The sequence below is a fragment of the Columba livia genome, chromosome 2 (genome assembly GCF_036013475.1).
Source record: "Columba livia isolate bColLiv1 breed racing homer chromosome 2, bColLiv1.pat.W.v2, whole genome shotgun sequence".
In the NCBI taxonomy this organism is placed as follows: domain Eukaryota; kingdom Metazoa; phylum Chordata; class Aves; order Columbiformes; family Columbidae; genus Columba; species Columba livia.
In genome coordinates this window covers 147,952,172-147,973,169 of record NC_088603.1, presented here as the reverse complement: position 1 = coordinate 147,973,169, position 20,998 = coordinate 147,952,172, and the positions used below count along the sequence as shown (strand labels likewise).

The window sequence follows — 20,998 nt, the reverse complement described above, 5'->3', positions numbered from 1 at the left end:
AGTGGATCCATCAAAGGACCACGAAGGGGATTAAGGGATCAGAGTATCTCCCATACAAGGAGAGGCTGAGAGAGCTGGCCCCATTCAGCTTGTAGAAGAAAAGGCTTGGGGTGATCTCATCAATGTGTATAAATGTGAGGGGAGTAAAGACGATGGAGCCAGACTCTTCCCAGCAGTGCCTAGTGAGAAGAAATGAGACAGTGGCTACAAACTGAAATACAAGAAATTCCATTTAGATGGGAAAAGAGAATGTGAGGAGAGATCAAACACTGGAGCAAGTTGCCCAGAGAGGCAGTGGAGACTTCATCTTTGGCAATATTCAAAACTGACTAGACATGAGCTTGAGCAACCTGCTCTAGTTGCCCCTGCTCCGAGCAGGGGGTTGCACTAGATGATCCCTGGTGCTGCCTTCCAGCCCCAACCACTCGGTGATTCTGTGGCTGTGGGTTACTGAGAGCATTGAATTGTTCCAGCCCACATCAAGTCGCAGTTCAGCAAATCATAGCACTAGTCAGGATTGTTTAAATAAGTTTCCCAATTGTTTGCCAATTGGTCACAGGGACTTGCTGTAGTAGACTGTTTCTCTAGCTCTGTTTACATATACATCCTCCGTTACGTATGCTTCTTTCATTTTCTCTGAGCAATGCTCATGCAGTAAGGCACAGTGATTCACTCTCCAATTAAAAGCAAGGAAGGCACTTCCTGTTTCTCTTTTCTCTACAGAAAAGGGACCCAAGCATTCTTTAGGAAATCACAAAGCTCATTCGTTGTTCTCAGATCTCCTGTACAAACTCATCTGAGGCTCTCACTGAAGCAGTCAGTTCTGCATCGGTGACACCACCCTCGCTTGCTTGTTCCCACCTCACACTGCCCAATTCCTTGTGCTACCACACATTTTTGGGCAGTCACCAGTGAATGGGAGCAGGCAGCTGAAGGGGGTAACACTCAACAGGCTTTGTGCCAGGTTAGTTTTCAGTAAAAGGGAAAGCGGTTAGAGGCTAATGGTAGCAGCAGAGAGCAGGAAGGTAAATCACTGCTTTAAATAGCAGTGCTAGCCCAGGGGAGCTAAAAGTGTTTATGAGTTCACAGGATGATTCAGGGTAGAAGGGACCTCACAAGCTCTCTGGCCAAACCTCCTGATCCAAGCAGGGTCATGTGTGAGAACAGAGCAGGTTGCTCGGGGCTTCATCCAGTTGGGGCTTGGAAATCACCGATGATGGTGACCGCAAAACCTCTCTGAGCAACCAACCATGACTGTCCACCCGGTGAAAGAGGTTTTCCTTGTACCCAGCCTGAACCTCTCTTTTTGAAATCTATGCCTCATTTCTCCCAACCTCCCACCATGCACCAGTGTGAAAAGCCTGACTCAAAAAGCTGTTGTCCAAGGCAGCCTCAGCTGTGGTCTACACATGCAGTCCCACTGCTGATTTTGGGTTGTCCCACTGGGCAAGTTGTCACTAACTTGCTTCAGGAGGAAAATATGTGGCATGTTCCCATGTTTGCATAAGATTTCCCTTTAGTTCACCACAAAGCAATGAACGAAATAAACAACTCATCGGATCATTTGATGATGGTAGAAGTCAGTACCACTCTTTGTGCATGACTTAAGATATTGGTGTTAAGAGAGGAATTAACTTCACACTTATAAGAGGACAGACATTTGTATACACTGCTGTCCGCCTCAGACATGGACAGATCACATTCACCCATCCGCTTGCCTTCCCCAGTTTTCTATCATGCAAAATAAACCATAATAAATTCTATTGATCTTCTGAGTATTTTAACACTCAAATTCCACTTTTTTTCCTGCAACTAAGAGCAAATGATATTGGCTACTTAAGAACATATTTTTTTATTTAAAAAGATAAATCAATTAATGAAAATACAAAATCTGAGAAGAGACAAGAAATTGCAACAGGAATGAGAAAATACACCTTGAAGACATCCTATGATATTTTCTGAGTCTCCTACGGACTCCCAGATGTACTTCCTGTAGTATTATGGATTGTAATACAAAATATTTTGACAATAAGGAAATACAGGTATGTAAAATAAACAATACTCAAAGTATATTTCAGCAATAGTATAAAGAACATTAATTATGCAATTATACTACTACACTATTAAAACCTGCTTTTCAGTGCCTTAGTTACACTGTTAAAATCACATTACACACATGTAAAACATGTTTATTCTATTTCTGGGCAGACTACAGTCTCCCTGCCTAATAGCTGTTCTGAAGTCATTCTCAGACCCCAGAAAACTGCTTCTGAATATTAGTGTTTAACACACAGCATACCTTGCTTACTCTTGTGATGGTAAGACCGGATCCACACAAACATGACAATCTGCTTCAATGGATCAGAGCACAGGACTTACGCCTAAACTTAGTTTCTCCCCTTTCATCAATATATGCTTAGTTGAGTTATAGAATACATTTTTCTTTTAAAATCAAAGCCCAGCAGAACATTAATAACATGAAGTTGGATACTGAAAAAACATCACCAATGCACCTAGCCATTTTCTCTCAGTGCCTGTCAGGTATTTGTGGGACACTCAGCAGGTCTTCTCAAGAAATGCCGCTTCCAAAGCAAAAAACAGAACACAGAGAAACTCCCCACCCTCCTTCTCTCACTCCAGATCTGGCAGCCGGTATCCCTGAGGCTGTTTTCCCAGCCATGTGGCTCGCTCTGACAAAGGGAGGGGAATTGGACAGGAATTCTCCACTTATCTCTTCCACACCTGCATTTCCAGCTACCTTCTACAGGGCAGTGCCCACAGAATTTCTGCTGAAACTTCCTTGTTTCTCATTACCAAACCAGTGCAGGGTGTGCGCTGAGTGTACCTGAACCCCTGTACAGCCCTTCCCTCTTCCTCCTCCAGCCCTCTGTACCGGCAGAGGGACTGAAGTGGAAAACCCCACTTCTTCCCCATCAATATCAAATCTGTAGAGTTCTGTGCATGCTCCTCCCACACTTTCCCCTGATATAATTGCACTAATCATCAGTTACCTTTGAAAAAAACACCCATTTTCATGTACTCTTTCCCAGCAATATGCAAGGCAATGTAAAAGTCCAGAAACTGAGGTGTTAGGCAGATGGGATGGTCCTGTCACAGGCCTATTTCTGTCACACTTGAGTTTGATGACAAACTTTGAATGGTTTTCATTTCACAGTCACAGTCTAGGCACACTCAGGTAAGTGAATCACAGCCAAAAATGTTCAGTCACGGCTGTGATGCTGTTCAGTGCTGGAGACACTTGGTGCCTGACTTGAGGTCAATGACTTTCAGACATTTCTTAACTGCCCCTGACAGATGGCTCTGTGCATGAGCTTGGGCATCCAATATAATTAACCACGTTTGAAAATACTGGGTCACAACAATATGGCAGAAGTACCTCGCTAACAAGGTCATCAGATAAAGATGAGTGAGAATTTCACTGTATTTTACAGAAAAGACTTGAGAGAACAAGGGGACGCTTAGAGCTTAATGACTATTAAACTTCTGTAAGGTGAAAGGGGAATAAAAAGGGAAAAATTATGGTGGACGATAGTGGACTGAAGTATACAAGCCTAACATCTTGTTTAGACTTCCGAACTCTTCTAGTAGAGCACTGCTGTTGATGGATACTTTCATCTAACGTTAGCTGTCAGAAATCCTACCTAGAAATAATTCAAATGGCCAAGGAGCCTCTAGGCAGTATTGCTTATTTCATCTGGTGACCCAGGGCAAAGTACACAGCAAACTGGCTTTGGTTGTGACAAACCAAGTCTGTTTAAAGGAAGTTTGCTACACTTTTAAGAGAAAGTTTAGAAGAAACCTGTCTGGAGAGAGGCAAGGTAAAAAAGAAGCAGGAAAGCAAGGAAGTGTGATGAGATAGCTTTTTCTGAGCAGAGAAAGCTGGTGTTTTTCTACTCTATAATTTAGCAGGGTGTTTTTAGAAAGTTATCTCGCTCTCACTGATGTTTTTGAAAGGTCTGCTCAAAACAGATTGTACTTTACCATAGATTAATTGAATCAATTTACAGCCTCTTTTCTCTAATGAGTGACATACATTAAATTACAATTTGCCTAGTCTTGACCAGAATTTGAGAAATTTCTGATCTTTTTAGATACTGTTAAATACTAGGTTTCACTAGCTATCATGTAACACTAGGTATCAAACACTACACCTTTTAACATCTGTCATGCCCTATTTGCTATCTAGTCACAGCCACAATTTTGCCGTACTTCAGCAAGCACAAAGTTGTAATTAAAAACTACAGGGCTGTTCTCATTGGGGATGTCCTCAGGACCCACCGCTGAAACAGTTACCAGTCAGAAATTCAGCACACTAATGGGGATAAGACTCCAGCTCTCCCCACGTCCTTGCCCTCGAACTCTGAGCCTTGATTTATTCACTCTATAGCTTCGAACTCATTCTAACCAAGAAAGCACTGTTCCACGTATATATTAGCCACGTATACATTGCTCTAACATACCTCCAAATGCTGTCAAAATTAAACAAATGATTAATTGAATATATCAGCTTAATATAAAATGTAGTCACAAATGTCATCACAATCACAAAACTTTATGCAGCGATCTTGAGAAGAAACTGCTGAAGGTTGTATGTGTGCATTACATAGATTTGAAAATTATGAAACCCAGAAATGCCCTGTTTTCTTGACAGAAAGTATATGAATATCAGCTCATTTCTCCCAGCGTATGGGATGAGATGTGTTTGTATTGCACTTGGGAAAACCAGCATATCCTCTCAGTCATTGGTACTTGTAATGCACTATATGCCTGGCACATTGCAAACATGTGAAGGACAAGGCTGCTGCTCCAGGGAGCTTGTATCTTGACTCATATACAATGCAAAGGCTAATAGTTCAAATGCATATGGAGCAAAGCACCAGTGAAGTATTCAGGGCCACATGGTAACAGAAGGCTTCAGGAAAGTGTTGGGCTTTAAGGCCATTCTGCATAGGCTCTGGTTTTCCTTCACAGAATAAAAACTGAAGACCCAATTTAATTTTAATTACTTCAGATACTTCAAGAATGTCAAAATTCCTGGTGTCTGTGACGTCCTTATTCATTTGCACATTGTATGTTTTTGCACTCTAATTTGAACTCATGGAGATTTGTTTTGCAAAAATAACCTGTCATGAATAACACTAATTAGCCGCAATAGCCGCTGCTAACAAACAAAAAGAACACGTGAAAATGTTTTCATGCCCTATCTGTATTTGCCCTCCCATACTTGGTGCCCCTGCTGTTTCCTCTTGATTTTAGTAATGACATAACTTTGGTGAATAAAGGAACTCATAGACTTTTCCTGGTGTGAGGGACCCAGATCTAGATGCTCTCTGCTGTACCTTACAAATAAATGAACTATTTTAGAGAAATTTCTGGAATTAATGACTGAGACACTGCTTGAGGATACCTAAGGTAAAGAAACTTCCCTAACACTGCGTAGCTTCATATTTATTGATACATTTAAAACAACAACAAAAAAAGGCTATTTTTGAAGGACAAAAATCTCCAAAACCTTTTTGATGTCTCAAAATGAACCTGAAGTGGGTACAAACCCACAGCTGCGTTTCAGATGGGCAACATTTCAGGACAGATCTTGAAGGTGCGAGGCTGTTTGGTGTAAGATTGGCGAGGACCTGAATAAAGGCTTCATTGCTGTGTCACTCATCTTAATTTTCTGGATTTTTTTGGACAACCTGACAGAGCTGGACAGGAAGAAGTTGGTGAACAAAGACTGAGGTCGTGAGGTCCCGATGGGATGTCCCTGGTGCTCTTTGTGAGACTTTCTCCTTCCCCGCTGAGAACCTGCTCCAGCTGCGCCAAGGACGGGCTGGGACAGGACGGGCTGACGCCTCGGTGCCCAGGAGCTGCCAGGCTGGAATTCGCAGTGACTGAGACACCCTGACACAAACACCCCGTGCACCTGCGAAACGGCGCTTCCTCCCGGCAGGGCAGCTGCTCAGCCCCGCCGCACACCTGGCGCCGGGCACCATCCCGCCAGCCCCTCACAGCCCAGCCAACGCCATCGCCGGTGCCCGCGCCGCTCTCCCTGCTCGGCAGGTGCATGCGGAAGCGCCCGATGCCCCCAGATCCCCCGCAAAGGCCGCGGGGGGCGGTGGGGAGGCTGGTGTGTGTCCCGGCAGCCCCGGGCCCGCGGCGCCCGGCCGGGACTACATTTCCCAGGGAGCCGCGGGGCGCGGCCCCGCCCGCTGTCAGCGGGAGCGCTGCAGGTTGATCGCGGCGGCTGCAGATGAGCGGAGCCCGCGCGCGGGCGGGGGGGCGGCCGGGGCAGCGCCGCCGGGGCCGGGTCGGCGGCCGGCGCACTATGCGAGGCCGGGAGGATGGCGGTGGAAGGTAAGGGCTCCGCGTCCTCTGCCCACCGCCCCCGGGGTCCCTCCCCTGTCTCCTCCCCCGGGCACTCACCTGCGCCGCGGCGGGGCCGGCCCGGCTCGGCGGGGGGAGCGGGGGTAGCTGTGCCCGCCGGCGGGGCCTGAGGCGGCGGCGGGACCGTTCTGCCGCCCGCTGCACCGGCCTCGCCCGCGGGGCGCCCGGCCGCCTCCCGCCCCCCTCGGCCCGGCCGCCCCCAGCGCCGCGCCTGCCCCGGGCCAGGTGTCGTGGGGTCGGGCTGCGCCCGCCCGGGGGGGCGGGGTGGCGGCGGGAGCTGCCTGCGCAGCCTGCGGCAGCCCCAGGCTTCAGTCCGGCAACTTCCCGGCGGGCCCGGAGGTGCCGCCTCTGCCGGCAGGGGCTGCAGACCTGCGCCGCCTCCCTCCGAAGCGGCCCCGCTCAGCCCCGGGCGGCTTCCCCGCCCCGCCGCTGTTCTCCGCAGGGGCCGGGGCGCCGCCGGCCCTCGGTGCCGCGCAAACCCGAGTGTCCTCAGGCCGGGATACCCACGAAGCTCAAGCAGCCGCCGCCCGTTCCCCCGTGTGGGCGCAGAGCTGTAGGTGGTGGGCTGTGCTCAGCCCCTTGTGCCCCCGCAGGAGATGCAGAAGCCCAAGGGCCGAGGTGTCCAACTCCTGGGGGGCCGGGAGCTGTGGGGTGTTTGCGAGGTGCCCGGCTCCTGGGGAAGTACCCGGTGGTTCAGTTGGTGCTACCAACAGCTGGAAAGGTGGATGCTTTGCAGAGGTCTTCCTACACTCCAGTGGTGGTCTGATGTTGGGTGTGTGTGCCCTTTCTGTGGGGCTTTTGGGAAGCTGGAGGAGGGATGTGACCAGGTGTGTGGGAAAAGGCAAGTCCACTTCCCTGCTGTCTCCTTCCAAGCTTCATTCAGTTTTCTGGGGCTTTAGAGCAAGGCGTCGAGAATCCTGGGGTTTGGGTCCCATCTTGCTTGCTTCTGTGTCCTCAGGAAAGCTTCACAAGTCCACAGTGTGAAAACTAGCCATCTGAACCCTCTCCTATGCTTAATTTAGGTTATGTTGGGTTTTGGGTGGTGCTCATTTTAAGACCGGCTTGAGCTTTGTTTCTCAGTTACGCTGAGATCTATGGTTCCATCTGAGACCGTGTGCTGTATCGCTGAAAATCATGCTGAAGTTGTCTTTGGCTGAGCAGCACAAATGATAGTCCAGCAAAAACTTGGGCTTACTGAAGGCGGCAAGCAGCTTAACATCCCTGAAAAACAGCTTCTTAGGCAAACTTGGATTAAGGTAAACAAAGCCACTATGTCTCAAAAGGTGTCTGTGCACATCCAAAGTTGTCCACCCTCAGCTGTAAGGCTCGCCATGAGTCAAACAGATTTGTTATGCACAGGTTGCTTGACTGTAAGGCTATGGAAGAAGGAAGGTAGTGGTCCTGAATACAAGCATTGCTGCTTTGGTGGCAAAAACTTAGTAACATGAACAGGGCATGCGTGCCCAGTAGTGGGTAAGTAAGTAAATGAAACAGACTGCCATGCACCAGATGGTTCATGTGCCAGCAGCAACCCGTATTTCAGGGTGCTCTCTAATGTCATCCTCTTCTATTCACTTGAAGTCCTTCTCAGTCTGTTTGCTGGATTTTTTTAGGTCTGTAATAATTCCTGTCATATCTGCAGTGCCTTCCATCTGAAAAATCTCTAAAAGCTTTGTAAATATTAATGAAGGAAAGCTGTGCTAAAGCAGTGCCTTTCCCTTTTCCTGAGATGTTTTTTTTTTTTCCTTATGTATCTCCTTCTTCCCATTTCCTTCCCCCAGCATGCATCCCTGCTCTGGTCTGTCAGAACAGGCTTTCTTGTCTGCTTTCCTCCCATTTGGGGTTTTTCCTCCTTCAGCTTTCTTGCCTTTGCATAATTCTGTTGCCCTTGCACTAGCACAAGGTGACTACTTACTTCTTCAGCACAAGTAGCTGTGTGACTACTTTGTGTGACTGTCACACATGCACATTCAAGGCCTCTTCTTATCCATCATTTTCCGTTGGAACTCTGTTTCTCTGTGTCACTGTGCTTAAAGGCATGCTTTTATCTCAGTGCATCTTCTGCCCTGGGTGCGAGCCGTGTTCTTTTCATGAACTGTGTCTTTTGGCAGGTAGTGTGGCATTACAGCTTCTGTTTGGGAAGCTGAGAGGTTACTTGTCCCTCATGGCTCTGATCACCACAATGTGCAGATCATACTCTAGTCAAAAGTAAAGTTGCTGTGGAATCTCCTAAATTGATAGTTTTGTAGAAAAATGCCAATTTGCTGAACTCAAAATGTCTTGGACTCAGGAAACACGGACTGCTTTTTTTTTTTTTTTCAGTTATTTGTTTTGTTTGTTTTCACTGGTAAAACATTTTCCTGGTTTGCTGCTTGGGATCTGGAGAGTGTAACCTGCTGTATATCAGCTCCAGAAGCCTAGAAATAAGAAAAGCCCTGAGAACCTTGTGTAAGCTGAGCTTGTCTGGCCTTCCAGTCTCTGTGGTAGCTTGGCTAGGATGGGCTTCCTGGGTCTTCAGACCTTTTTATAGGTCATAGTAAGGCTTCTGGATGGCTGGGCCAACTGGCTTCTTGTTCAAACATGCCAGTGGCTGGCTCTGGGATGCAACTGGCAGGGAGTGGAGAGGGCCCTGGGGCACAAGGGGATCCTGGAGCATGGGAGTTCCTGGCCAGAGCCAACATCCACTGCCCCACCAGCTCCACCACGGCTATTGTTCTGTGGAAACTGCCCGTTTGTCAGCCTCAGCCACAAACCCAGAGACTCTTTGTTGCTCCTTTTGGAGTTGCCCTGTATGGCTAAAGTGAAAATGTTTTGTAGCTTCTAGTTTGTGGAGAATCTTTGAGAAATCCTGATTTAATTTTATCTAACAAACTGTTGAAGTCTTCCTAAAATTTGATTATTTTTAATGCTATCTTAGCATGGAGAGCCAGAGTTTAGTTATAGCAACAAATGTCCAGCAGTTTACTTAAGGAAAATATCCCGAATTTTTTACTGGGATAGCTGACAGTGGTGCATATGCAAATATAAAATAGGAATTTGGAGGGTACTACAGTTCCTTGCCAGTTATATGTAATACATACCTGAGTGTCCCAAAAGAGATTATGTGGACCCGGAGGTCTTCTGGGCTGCGTGGTACTGGTGCTTCCTGATTGCGGAAAGGATTGGTGTGTATGGGGAAAGTGAGCTTCGCTCCTTAATCCGAGCCCATCCAGATGGGAGCACTGCCAAGGTAAGTCTATTTTTAGACCTAACAGTTTTGACAATGTTCCTTTAAGTGCTTTTTTTCCCTCTAGTAAGAATGAAAGAACTAGGTCAGAGCCAGTAGAAAAAGGCTTTTGATCTCTGCAACAGTGTTCTCAAATTATTTTTCTTTTTGCTCTTGTGCAGCAGAGGTAACGGGGATGAGAGAAATGCTGATTTCTTCCCTCTCCCCTCAGTGTTCATTGCGCAGGGAAGTGCGAGACTGACAGCATGCACCAGATGATGTATGCATGCAGGTAATCCCACACAGCTCTGTCAATCTCTCGCAGCCCTGACCTGTGGTGTCTCTGAGATTCCTGAGCAAAAAAGCACTAATTATATCATGGATTTTTTTCATCATAAGTGTTTAATGAAGTTTGGTCTAGCACCTTTTCTTCTGTGTATAGGCTTTGGAAAGTGCATACATATTTTTCTTGCTAGTGTCCTCCTGAGAGTTAATGTTAAATTCTGCTGTCCTATTGCTCTTCTGTTGTGGGCTCATGCTACTGAGTCTCTGGTTCTGCCTACTGGAGAATATTTTTAGTAAGAAGTGGAGTGTTGCTGATGTAAAATGACAATGACTCTGGCCTCACCTCTCAAATATGGTCAGGGCATTCTGGGGTGTGGCATCAAGGTTCACTACTGCAAGACTGAAGTTACTTGCAGCTTGTATCACAGAATCACAGAATGTTAGGGATTGGAAGGGACCTCAAAAGATCATCCAGTCCAATCCCCCTGCCGGAGCAGTAACACTTAGATGAGGCTACACAGGAAGGTGTCCAGGTAGGTTTTGAGTGTCTCCAGAGTAGGAGACTCCACAACCTCCCTGGGCAGCCTGTTCCAGTGCTCTCTTACCCTCGCTGAGAAGAAGTTTCTTCTCAAATTTAAGTGGAACCTTTTGTGTTCCAGTTTGTACCCATTACCCCTTGTCCTACCCTTGGTTGTCAACCAGTGGTTGTAACCAACTTCTGTCAAAGCAATGATCTGAATTCCAGCAATGTGATGTATCTAGGTGGAAAGCCTTCAGTGCCAAGCCAGCTCCAACGGATACTGAATGCTGCCATGTGTTTCCTCAAAGACTTGAGATATGGTGAGCTCATAGATGTGCTAAGCCAGCTCTGCTGGGAATGGTAAAGCAAGTTCAGGATCACCTGAAGGACAATTTTGAAGTAGGTTTCAGTGTAGGTACCCATCGTGCTGTTCCAGGGTGTGCCCAAAAGTACAACTGTTTTGACAGATACTCAGTTATTCAGCTTTGTCTTATTCCTACACCCACGCCAGGCTGAGACTAGATGTCTCCACATCTAAGTTTCCAGGGACTGTGATCTAGTAGATGGATTTTCAGCACACTTAATTGCTTGTGGAGCAAAGAAGTAACAAACCCTGTTAATCGAAAATAGCACGTGCTTCTATCGATGCTTTTGTTTTTCTTGAATTATTTCCAACCACTCCTTGGCTTGAGGGACTCAGAAACATCCTGGAAGGAGCTGCCAGTTGGAAACTGGACTGAGATAAACATCTACCTCTCCAGTTGAAACTGTCACATTGAGTGTTAGCCGAGGACATGGGTAGAATCATAGAATCGTTTCGGTTGGAAAAGACCCTGAAGGTCATCAGGTCCAGCCATTAACCCAGCACTGCCAAATCCACCACTAAACCATGTCCATGAGTATCACATCTACATGTCTTGTAAACACCTCCAGGGATGGTGACTCCACGCTTCCCTGGGCAGCCAGTTCCAATTCTCGACAACCTTTTCAGTGAAGAAATTTTTCCTAATATCCAATCTAAACCTCCCCTGGTGCAACTTGAGGCCGTTTTATCTGATCCTATCACTTGTTACTTGGGAAGAGACACTGACACCCACCTTGCTACTACCTCCTTTCAGGCAGTTGTAGAGAGTGATAAGGTCTCTCCTCAGCCTCCTTTTCTCCAGGCTGGATAAGACAGTGGGGGAGGTCCACACAGGACAGAGAGGGTAAGACCTGAACTCCAGTTTTTGGTCTTGGTACCAGTTCTATATGTTATTTAGTAACTATTTATTGCAAAAATGAATAGGCAGTTATTGGATTCCAGACTGGAATATAGGTCTTCTCTCATCCACATTCATGTGGCAGCCTTCTTATTGGACTGCGACATCTATACCATTCCTTCTTGCTCAGCAACAGCACAACTTCAGAAGATGGGGTATCTCGCCTTAACACACCAGCACTGTTCTCCCACCATGCAGTGTGTGTACAGCTTGGTGGTAGCGTGTGCTCCTCTGCTTTGAATCACTGCTTAGAGCTTTTCTGTCTAAGTTGCTACATTTGAAAAAGTCAGTTCTGTCACAGTTCATCTCATCTGTCTTCAACAAGGTAGATACTGATCCTTCTCCAAAGGAATAATGTAGCTACCTAAGGTCAGGAGTGTGTTTTGGACTGCAACTGCTCATTTTGAACAGGTACATTGTGTTCCTCAGTACAGGGTGACTGAGCTGAAGTTCAGAAGGTGCATTCCACTGTGGGAACTGGAAACCCCAAAATGAAGGTCTGGTAACAAAGAATGTCACTGCACTGAAGTCTCTTTGTGTGTATTCACACTGAGTAGGGGGTGGAAAATAGCAGGTTATGTGGTCATTTTTCCTTCCCTGCTTTTTGAAATGAACACATATTAGGCAGGAATCAAGGTACAGGATAGGCTTTGGCATGTCACTGCATTTCCCTTGGATGAAATTTGGTTGTGGGATAAGAGTATACCTGGAAACTCTGAAGTGCTTTCAGGTCAACCAATTTAGATAAAATTAATGAGTGTTTAGCCTTACCCTTTAAAATACTTGGAAGACTCAGTAGCTCCAGGAGGACATTGATTAGTATAAATTGGCTGCTTCAATTCAATCAGATCCCATCATAAGGGTAAATCTTGTCAGGTGGTGATATACGGGCCAAGGGAAGGAATGGCGCTTTGAAAGTTCATGTGCTTTCTCCACCAGGACAGAGCAAGTGAGCAAATGACAGGAGTTAGGCATTAGATGCATTTCCTAACATACTGCTGGAAAATACCAACAAAGTTTGTAGTGACGTTGTGAGATCTCATGTTTACTGCTTAAATGAAAATGGTAAAACAGAATTCATGAGAGGTTTTCTAGCATGGTGGGTAACATCCAAGCAGGTTGTGTAGCTTTGTTGCCCTTGTTTACAGCTTGGTGTATGAGGGAGGGCAAGCTGTTTGCAGCATTGCTGCCACGAGGGTTATGGCAGGAGAGCAGCAGTGAGAACCTCAGAGTAAGGCACTGTAGCCAGCTGGTGTCAGAGTTGGAAACCGATGCAGGTTGTTCAGCTGCTAACCATGGAGAGGTCTTTGTCCAAAACGTCATCTGTGGAGTGCAGTGAGTGCAGACCTGGGTGTCTGGAGAGCACAGTAAGTTTTTGTTTTGTCCATGGGACTCTGAAAGTGCCACAGCTAGTTTGCAGAAGCAGTAGAGCTGTTGGAGGGCTGCTGCTCATTGCACTGAATATTGGGTTTCTGCGTTTGTCAGGGATACTGTGTCTGGCTCTAGTGCCAAGTTTCTTTGCTGTCCTGGCTGAGAGAGTTTTATCGTCTTGTGCCCTGTCCCATCTCTCTAGTGTCTCTCTTTTGGCCAAACTACAGAGTGTTTCAAAAAGATGGGCCCAGTTCAAAATCACCATATTTCTGCAACCACGAACCACCCATGAATGAAACTCTTACAGTCTGTACACCAGGTGAAGGGAACATAGAACCTTTTATAAAAAGGTTACTAAAACTTGATAACTCATTAAACCATTTGTAAATTTTTGTGTAATTATGACATGTTTGATCCATCTTTTTGAAACACCCTGTACGTGATCTCTGAGGCAAGGACTTCCCTTTCTGTGCACAGGAGATACCTGGAGGTTGGGCCAGAGCAATCCTATTGTGGGTTATTTCCCATGAAAGCTATTGCCTTTGAACAGATACAGGTATTTACCCTCGCAGAATAATAGCTGAACAACTCAACCCTCAATCATTTGCTCAAACCATGCAGAGAATGTAGAGGGAGTAGTTCTGGAAGGTGCCACAGGCAAAGATGGAGAAAATGGCCAGAAAATTGAGTAATTTTGAAGTCTTCTAAGACCATCTGGTTGGTGATGGTCAAAGGAGTAAATAGGATTTCAGGACAATTAGGAAGAGCTCACAACAAGGCAAGAAATACCATTGTTTCTATGTCACTGCACGTTGCTCTTGTATTTGAATCCTCCCTGCAGTTTTGCTTGCCACACCCCCAAAAAACACAGGACTGGAAAGAGTACAGGAAAGGGCAGTTGGCTGGTCAGAGATGTGATATGTTCTCTGAGAGCAAGTTGCAAAGATTTGGATTCTTTAGCTTGGAAAAGAGATGACCACGGAGAGACTCCTTAGACATTGGTTTGGAGCAGGTGGAGAAAGGAACTAGCTCACAAGGCAGAATCATAGAATCACAGAATAATTTTGGTTGTAAGAGACTCTTGATATCATGAAGTCCAACCATAGCTTAAATCTAGCACTAAACCATGTCTGTAAGAGCCTCATCTATGTCTTTTAAATACCTCCAGGGATGGTGACTCCACCACTTCCCTGGCAGCCTGTTCCAATGCCTGACAACCCCTTCCGTGAAGAAATGTTTCCTCATATCCAATCTAAACCTTCTCAGGCACAACTTGAGGTCATTTCCTCTTGTTCTATTGCTTGCTACTTGGGAGGAGAGATCAATCCCCTCCTTGCTACAACCTCCTTTCAGGTAGTTGTAGACAGCGATAAGGTCTCCCCTCAGCCTTCTTTTCTCCAGGCTGAAGAGCCCCAGTTCCCTCAGCAGCTTCTCATGAGACTTGTGCTCCAGACCCCACTCCAGCTTTGTTACCGTCCTCTGCACTCTCTCTAGTATTTCAGTGATGTCCTTCTTATGATAAGGGGCCCAAAACTCAACGTAGTATTGAAGGTGGGGCCTTGCCAGTGCTGAATACAGTGGCACAATCACTTCTCTAGTCCTGCTGGCCACACTATTCCTGATACAAGCCAGGATGCTGTTGTCACACTGCTGGCTCATGTTCAGATGATTGTCAATCAACACCCCTAGATCCTTTTCCACCAGGCAGCTTTCCAGCCACTCTTCTGAGCCTGTAGCACTGCCTGGGGTTGTGACCCAAGTGCAGGACCCAGCACTTGGCCTTGTTGAACAATCCAGCTGGTCCAGATCCCTCTGTATGGCCTTCTTGCCCTCCAGCAGATCAACACTCACACCCTACTTGGTGTCATCTGCAAACTTACTGAGGGTGCACTCAATCCTCTCATCCAGAGAACAATGAAGCTGTAGGGTTTTGTGCCTAAAATAAAAAAGGAAATAGTGTTTTGGATCAGTTCATGTACACCTTGCTGTCACACTGTTTCTTTAAGCAGTGGCATAAAGGTCTGGACTTCTAGTCTGACTCAGCCTGATCACTTTTATGACAAAGTCCAGCTCATCTTGTGTGCATCCAGCACAGTTGCATTCACCACAACAGGTCGATTTGCATCAAGTAACTGAGAGGAGAATTTGGCTGGGGCAACCTAGAAACACAGAGAGGAGACAGGGAATTGGGCACTGAGCTGTAAAAACATTAACAGACAGGATAGTGATGTATAAGATATGTAGCTCTGTTTATCCCGGTATATGCAAACAGATACTGTTCTCTAAGAGGAACTGTCTGTCAGGTCAGTGGGACTGGGAAGAAAGGAGTGGCCACACATTAGCCTGCAGCTCTAGAAATGCCATCCTGGAAAATACCAGTTCTGCACAGCAGGCAGGGTTGGAAACTGCTGAACTTCCCTGCAGAAATACATGAAATACAGTCTGAGAGAGACCTTCAGGAGAGCCTGAACCAGATCAGATCTACAGATCTCACCCTTAGTGCCTTTTGCTTCAGGTCTGTCACCATTACATAGGGTTCTCTTTCTCTCTCCAGGATTGGCCTGTGGCAGCAGGACTACAAAGAGAATGATGAGGGAGTTGCTGTGAGTAGCTACGTGTTCTCCATGCAGAATGAGCTGAACTTGACATTAAAGAGCAGGTTCATTACTTGGGACAGCAAGAATTCAGCCTAATACACACTGCTTCTGGATGAAGCAGGCAGGTGGGTGGGGGGCTGAACTTAGGCTGGGTGGAGGCTGTGTTCTCTTGCAGGATCCCAGATGCTTGCAGGGAGTATGTGACTAAACAGAAGAGTGCAAGGAAGGGGTTTGAGGTGGATTGTAGCCTCTAGTGCAGTCCTATCTGGTTCTATGTAACGTGGAATCCTGATAGCTCGCAGTCTTCATGTGAACATCCACATCATTACTTCTCTTCATTCCCCTACTCATTTGCTCTCCTCTGCCCTGTTTTTGTGGTTTTTGTTGTTGTTTTGTTTTTTGTTTGTTTGTTTGTTTTCTCCCTAGAGGAGATTTTAGTTGAGTTGATTTGCTTCTCTGCAAATGACCTAGTAAAAGCAAGAAAGAGACTTTTAATAATGCTGTTTCAGAAACATAAGAAAGAAGAATTGTAATGTGTGTAAATAGAAGCTTTCTCCTGGATTTTCCTCTAGCAAAATAATTGCATACTATCAGCTAATGGTTTGTCGCTACACAAATCAGCTGGGGTACTAGAATGAGTAGGCTACTGTGGTATGAGTAAGAAGTAGGAGGAGTAGGAAAAGAAGAATTTTACTGGGGGAAGGAAAGAAGGCATTTCCAGGATCTTCAGTTAAATGTGCGAGGGAAGGGCCAGTGTTGAACAATGATAAAGGAGTTAACTTTTAGGCAGTTGAGAAAAAGCCGGGACTGAAAAAAAAAAAGTCAGCTGCCAGATTGCAAGCAAGTTATGCTAGTGAGAATGAATAAATAAATTTTCCTTTGTGTTTTTAGGTCTTTGTGCATCATTCATGGGACAAGAAATAAAACCTGGATCCACAGCTAAACTGTAGCCACTTCTGTGCCACAAGCTCAGCAGACACCAGCTTTCGGGAGCTGGGCAAAGGCAGAGATCTGTGATGTGTCTGGGACAGTGCACAATGACTTCACCTGTGTGTGTCTAAGCTGTGCTCTGTATGCTGGATGGGCTCTCTCGTTTAGAAAAGGTTTCTGATGTACTGCTAGCTGATTATAGAATTGAATAGTAGTGCTGTTAGGACTTGAGATGAGGCATTCTTAGAAATGTAGTTTGCAGTGGAGCGTGACTAGCTAATCTCCTAAGCTGTGTTTGCAAGACAAGTTTCTTCAAGGAATAGTGGAGCTAATGAAGGCTTGTTTCTTACCCAAGTGTGTTCTTTGTCTTTTCTATCTACTTCCTCTCCATATTCACTGTGAAATCCTCAGAGAGCAACAGTGGTATCTAGCCTGCAGTTTGCCTAGGTCAGTTGGTGATGGACAATTGCAACGTATGGCGGATACTTTTCCTTCAGAGAGAGAATAATTTTAGGTTTCTTCCTCTATATCTACCCATTGATTGTGGGTTTTTTGTTTTGATATTTTTTTTTCTCTCTCTCTCCATACTTCTTATCTCCTGTAGCACATTTCAGGAGAAGCTTTGTAGATGCTTGCACAAGTCGTCTTATTAACAGAGGATGAAATTAGTTTGCAAAATAAATTACTAACTCTTTTGTACTGTAAGCCATTGCTCAAATTATGTTCCTGTATACATATGTTGCATGTTACTGACCTTTATTACTTTGTTCACAAAGATCCATTTTCCTCTGAGCTAATTGCATGGCTCACTAGTCCCCATCTTTGCCAGTATTCTCCTCTTCCTCTATACCTGTGCAGGATTTGTGGTAGACTTGCCTTACTTATTCACTAAATTAGTCCATTTTTCAGTGAGCCGCTCTGTTATCAGTGTGAATTCAAGAGCTGCTTATACCAACTGTACATTTATTAAAATGGAACAAGAAAATACGTCAGAAATAATTTGGCTGTCCTGTCATTGTGTCTGCTTTTTATCATGAAATCCTGGTGCTGTTACAAAGGCAGAACTTGCGTTTCTGAGGCTCCAAAGTCTACCTAGCATAGTGATAATGTGCAATCTGTCTCCTGAAGAGCAGGTGTAACAAACTGTATTTTATGTTTATTGCCCTTGCTAAAGTCTATGAGATAAGGGATGGCCACGTGGATATTGCCATACATAAAATAAGTAGTTTCCAGTAGGAAAGTTGTCAAAAATCCATAAGTAAATTTCTTAGCTGAGCAAACTTATGTGCCTAAGTATCCTGGTGGGATGAGGGTCTTAAAAGGCAAACTTATCCTGTACAAGAAGAGGACTTCTTACTCTGGGCTTAGTGTTTCTGTTCTGTAGACAACTAGGGAGTCGTTCTTTTCTCTGTGCAGTCAAGATTTGCATGGCGTTCAAGCAACTCAATAGTTCAGTTTGATTCTGGATGAAACTTTTAAGTTACTCATTCTGGTTTCTTGATACCTTTCTGGTGCTATACAGGACTCACTACCATCAGCCACCTCCTACAGCTGAGGTGTGTGTTAGAGATATATGTGGAATATAGTAGGTTGTCTCACGATTTTTCTCTTTCTGTGCTTGGCTTCAGTTTTGGGAGCTTTTTCATTGTTTCTGGAGAGAGCGAGTGGCTTCTGGTAGTAATTGGTGTGGTACACTGGGATGACCATCCAGTAGCCCATGTAGAGAGATTCAGAGATAGCTGCATCAGGAGTGCAGTTACTTAAATTTTTGTCTTGCTGATGATAATTCTAAAGGGGTAAAAAATGCAAAAGCCCTGTAATTTATAGTTAAAAGCTAAAATGAATGTCCCTCCTCTGAATACTTTATCCCCGCCTGCCTCTGCCCCCTTCCCACCCCAGGCTCCCCCTTGCTCTGCCCTTCCTGCCCATCCTCACCTGGGTCAATGTCCATGTCCTTGCTGCAGAGCTGTCTCTTCTCTTGCCCTTCGAGATACCACCCAGCTGGAGGGCATGATCTACTACTCAAACAAACTCTTGATTGTAAAATCTGGGTGTTGTAAAAAGTTTATTGTTTATTAAATCGGTTAATCTAGTAGATGACTAATGGTTGTGATGAAGAGAGACCAAGACAAGCAGCTCTCAGGAGGGACCTGGCAGTATGGCAGTGTGTCCTGTCTGTCTGTCTTACCTTTGAACTCAAACCTACGGGTACAGCTCATCAGTAGCAACACTTTACCAAGAGCCCTACAGCTCAGCACTGGCCTGGCTTTAGGCACAGCCTATTTGTAATTGTGTAGTGCTGATTTTTTGATTCTGAGCAACAGAATCAGATAGCTAGATGCAAATACTGCTTCACTAAAGTACTTTGGGACTTCAGCCTTAAAGGAGGTTTCTGGTAGATAAAAGTTGTCTGTACAGAAGTAGAAAACGTCCTGACTGATTCGGCAGGCTTCTTTACTCTGTGGATGCTGCTAATTTGGTGGTCCTTGGATAGGCAGGTTCGAGAAACAGAGTGGGCAAAATCTTGAAGCTACTTTCCCAGCAGGTTGCCAGCAATATTTACGAGGTGACAACATAAGCAGCAGGTTGTATTTGTGTGAAACTTTGCTTGCAGTTTCAGCTGCTCCAAAGTGATAGGCTGGAGGAACTGTGCTGATTTGCGTTAGCTGGAGATAGAACTCCCTGGAGAAGTAATTTCTGGAGGCAAATGCCAGACAGTTTCTCAAAACCAGAAACTGATTGATGAGGCAGATGGACCATCCATAGGAGTTATAGAAACTGACTACTGTGGAAAAACTTCTGCCAGATAAAGTAGTCAAAATAATCCAAAATTCAATGGTACAAATTAAGGTCATCTTTATTAGCTGTTTTCACTCTTATATTTTTAGTATTGTAGAAGTGGTACTAACTGTTCAGATCAGATATAGTCTTTGAAATAATCCTACGTTTTTGAAGAATATTCACACTTACTAATGAAGTACAAGCTTCTGGAAACATGGAAAGGGCTTTGCAGTGCAGATCCTTCTTGCCCAGTTTGGTCAGTGTGGGCAGCCACATCAATCTGGAACAAGATCTCAGTGATTTTAGCGTTAATATCTCTCTGATCAACCCAGTTAAAGTGGGTTGTGAGCAATGTCAAGCAAAAAGTCCTAAGGATGCTATTTGACCGCCTGGTATTGAAATGCAGCATCTGGAAGTGTATAAGTCTGACTGAATGTGCTGACTGCAGAATTTGATTTTCGTTTGGAGATTTGATTTGCTTTTGACAAGGAGCTGGGCAGAGATGGAACAGGTCTAGTGAGAGCTGCTGTGCAAAGATCTTGTAGGATCTCCTTTCCTGGAAATACCTGTTGAACCTTCATGACCTCCATGAAGACTTGAGATAACTGAAAAGATATTTCGATCCTTTTTATAAGGTCCTTGCTACATCCAGCCTGAGTTCGTTAATGTTCCAGCTGTATGGACTAAGTTCTGATTGTCTTTTTCAGCAACGTGGCATTTTATGGTAGGAATAGCACGTGGATTGTATGGTTTTACCTCATAGCATTGTGCAGCTAAGTCTGTGATATGAATACATAAAATGGAGCTGGCATGTTTGCCAGTGTTTGACACAGGAAAGTTTTCAAAGGGTTGTTAGAGGTTGGATGGGTGTCTCTCGTGCCTGCTTTTTGTCTCTGAATAGCAAACACTAGCATGTGACTGTGATGCACATGGAACAGAGCAGATGAGTAAGAATATGCTATTTTTACTCGATCGCCTTTTTAGAATAGAGCAATTGTTATTGCGTGTAACTCAAGCATTTGCCAAATACGCTTTAATGTAGACTTAATTGATCCGCTTAAAATTTGAAGCAGCCAGCAGTATTCCTACTGAAATTAGTAGTTATGAAATGTTTGACACGGTAGGCAGCAGAGAGCACAGAGGGAGCAACTGATCATAGATTTGATCTGCTAAGTCTTGAGCCTACAGATGGAGAGACAAAGACTTTCCATCTGTCCATGCGAAACTTTGGACATATCAAGGCTGTGTTTTGAAGAACGTCCTCAGGCGTTTCTTGAGACGGGATTCACAGGGTAGCCTCTAGTGAAATGCAAGGTCTGTCCCCAGATGCCAGTAGCCTTCGATGGCTCTTGGTGACTCTTGTGTACCATCAGGCGTGCTCAGACAAGCTGTCTCTTGGCTGTCGGCCGCCTGGGAGGTGGCCAGGGGAGCGCAGCGTTCCCGGTGCCCGGCGAGCGCTGCCTTGGAACCGCACCCGGTGCCGCAAGGGATCCGCCTGGGCACACAGCTCGGCTCACACGCCTCCTGCGGGGCAACAAATTCTCTTGCTCTGTCTACGTGGAAAGGACTCGGGTTTGTGTTCTAGCATGTGGAAAAAATACACTGTGTATCGCATTAATTTTGTTCCCTCCCTAGTTTTTTAGGA

At 45.5% G+C, this 20,998-nt stretch overlaps 1 protein-coding gene and 1 long non-coding RNA gene across 10 annotated transcripts in view; one reads left to right on the top strand and one right to left on the bottom strand.

Annotated features, from left to right (window-relative positions):
- Positions 1-1,828: 1,828 nt before the first annotated feature.
- Positions 1,829-6,826, bottom strand: LOC135578693 (uncharacterized). Its single transcript, XR_010470758.1, has 2 exons — positions 6,442-6,826; positions 1,829-5,893 (listed from the first exon to the last, which is right to left on the bottom strand). It is a non-coding gene; the product is annotated as an uncharacterized LOC135578693 (long non-coding RNA).
- SAMD12 (sterile alpha motif domain containing 12) overlaps positions 6,194-20,998 on the top strand; it is a 189,912-nt gene continuing 175,107 nt past the window's right edge. For 7 of the 9 annotated variants that reach the window (XM_065054306.1, XM_065054303.1, XM_065054311.1 and 4 more), the window contains exon 1: positions 6,213-6,372. In XM_065054306.1, coding sequence (XP_064910378.1) covers positions 6,360-6,372 — 13 coding nt within the window. In that variant the 5' untranslated portion in view covers positions 6,213-6,359. Of the gene's footprint in view, positions 6,373-9,789; positions 9,900-20,998 lie in introns of those variants that run through there. The other 2 variants (XM_065054305.1, XM_065054304.1) reach the window with 2 other exon arrangements.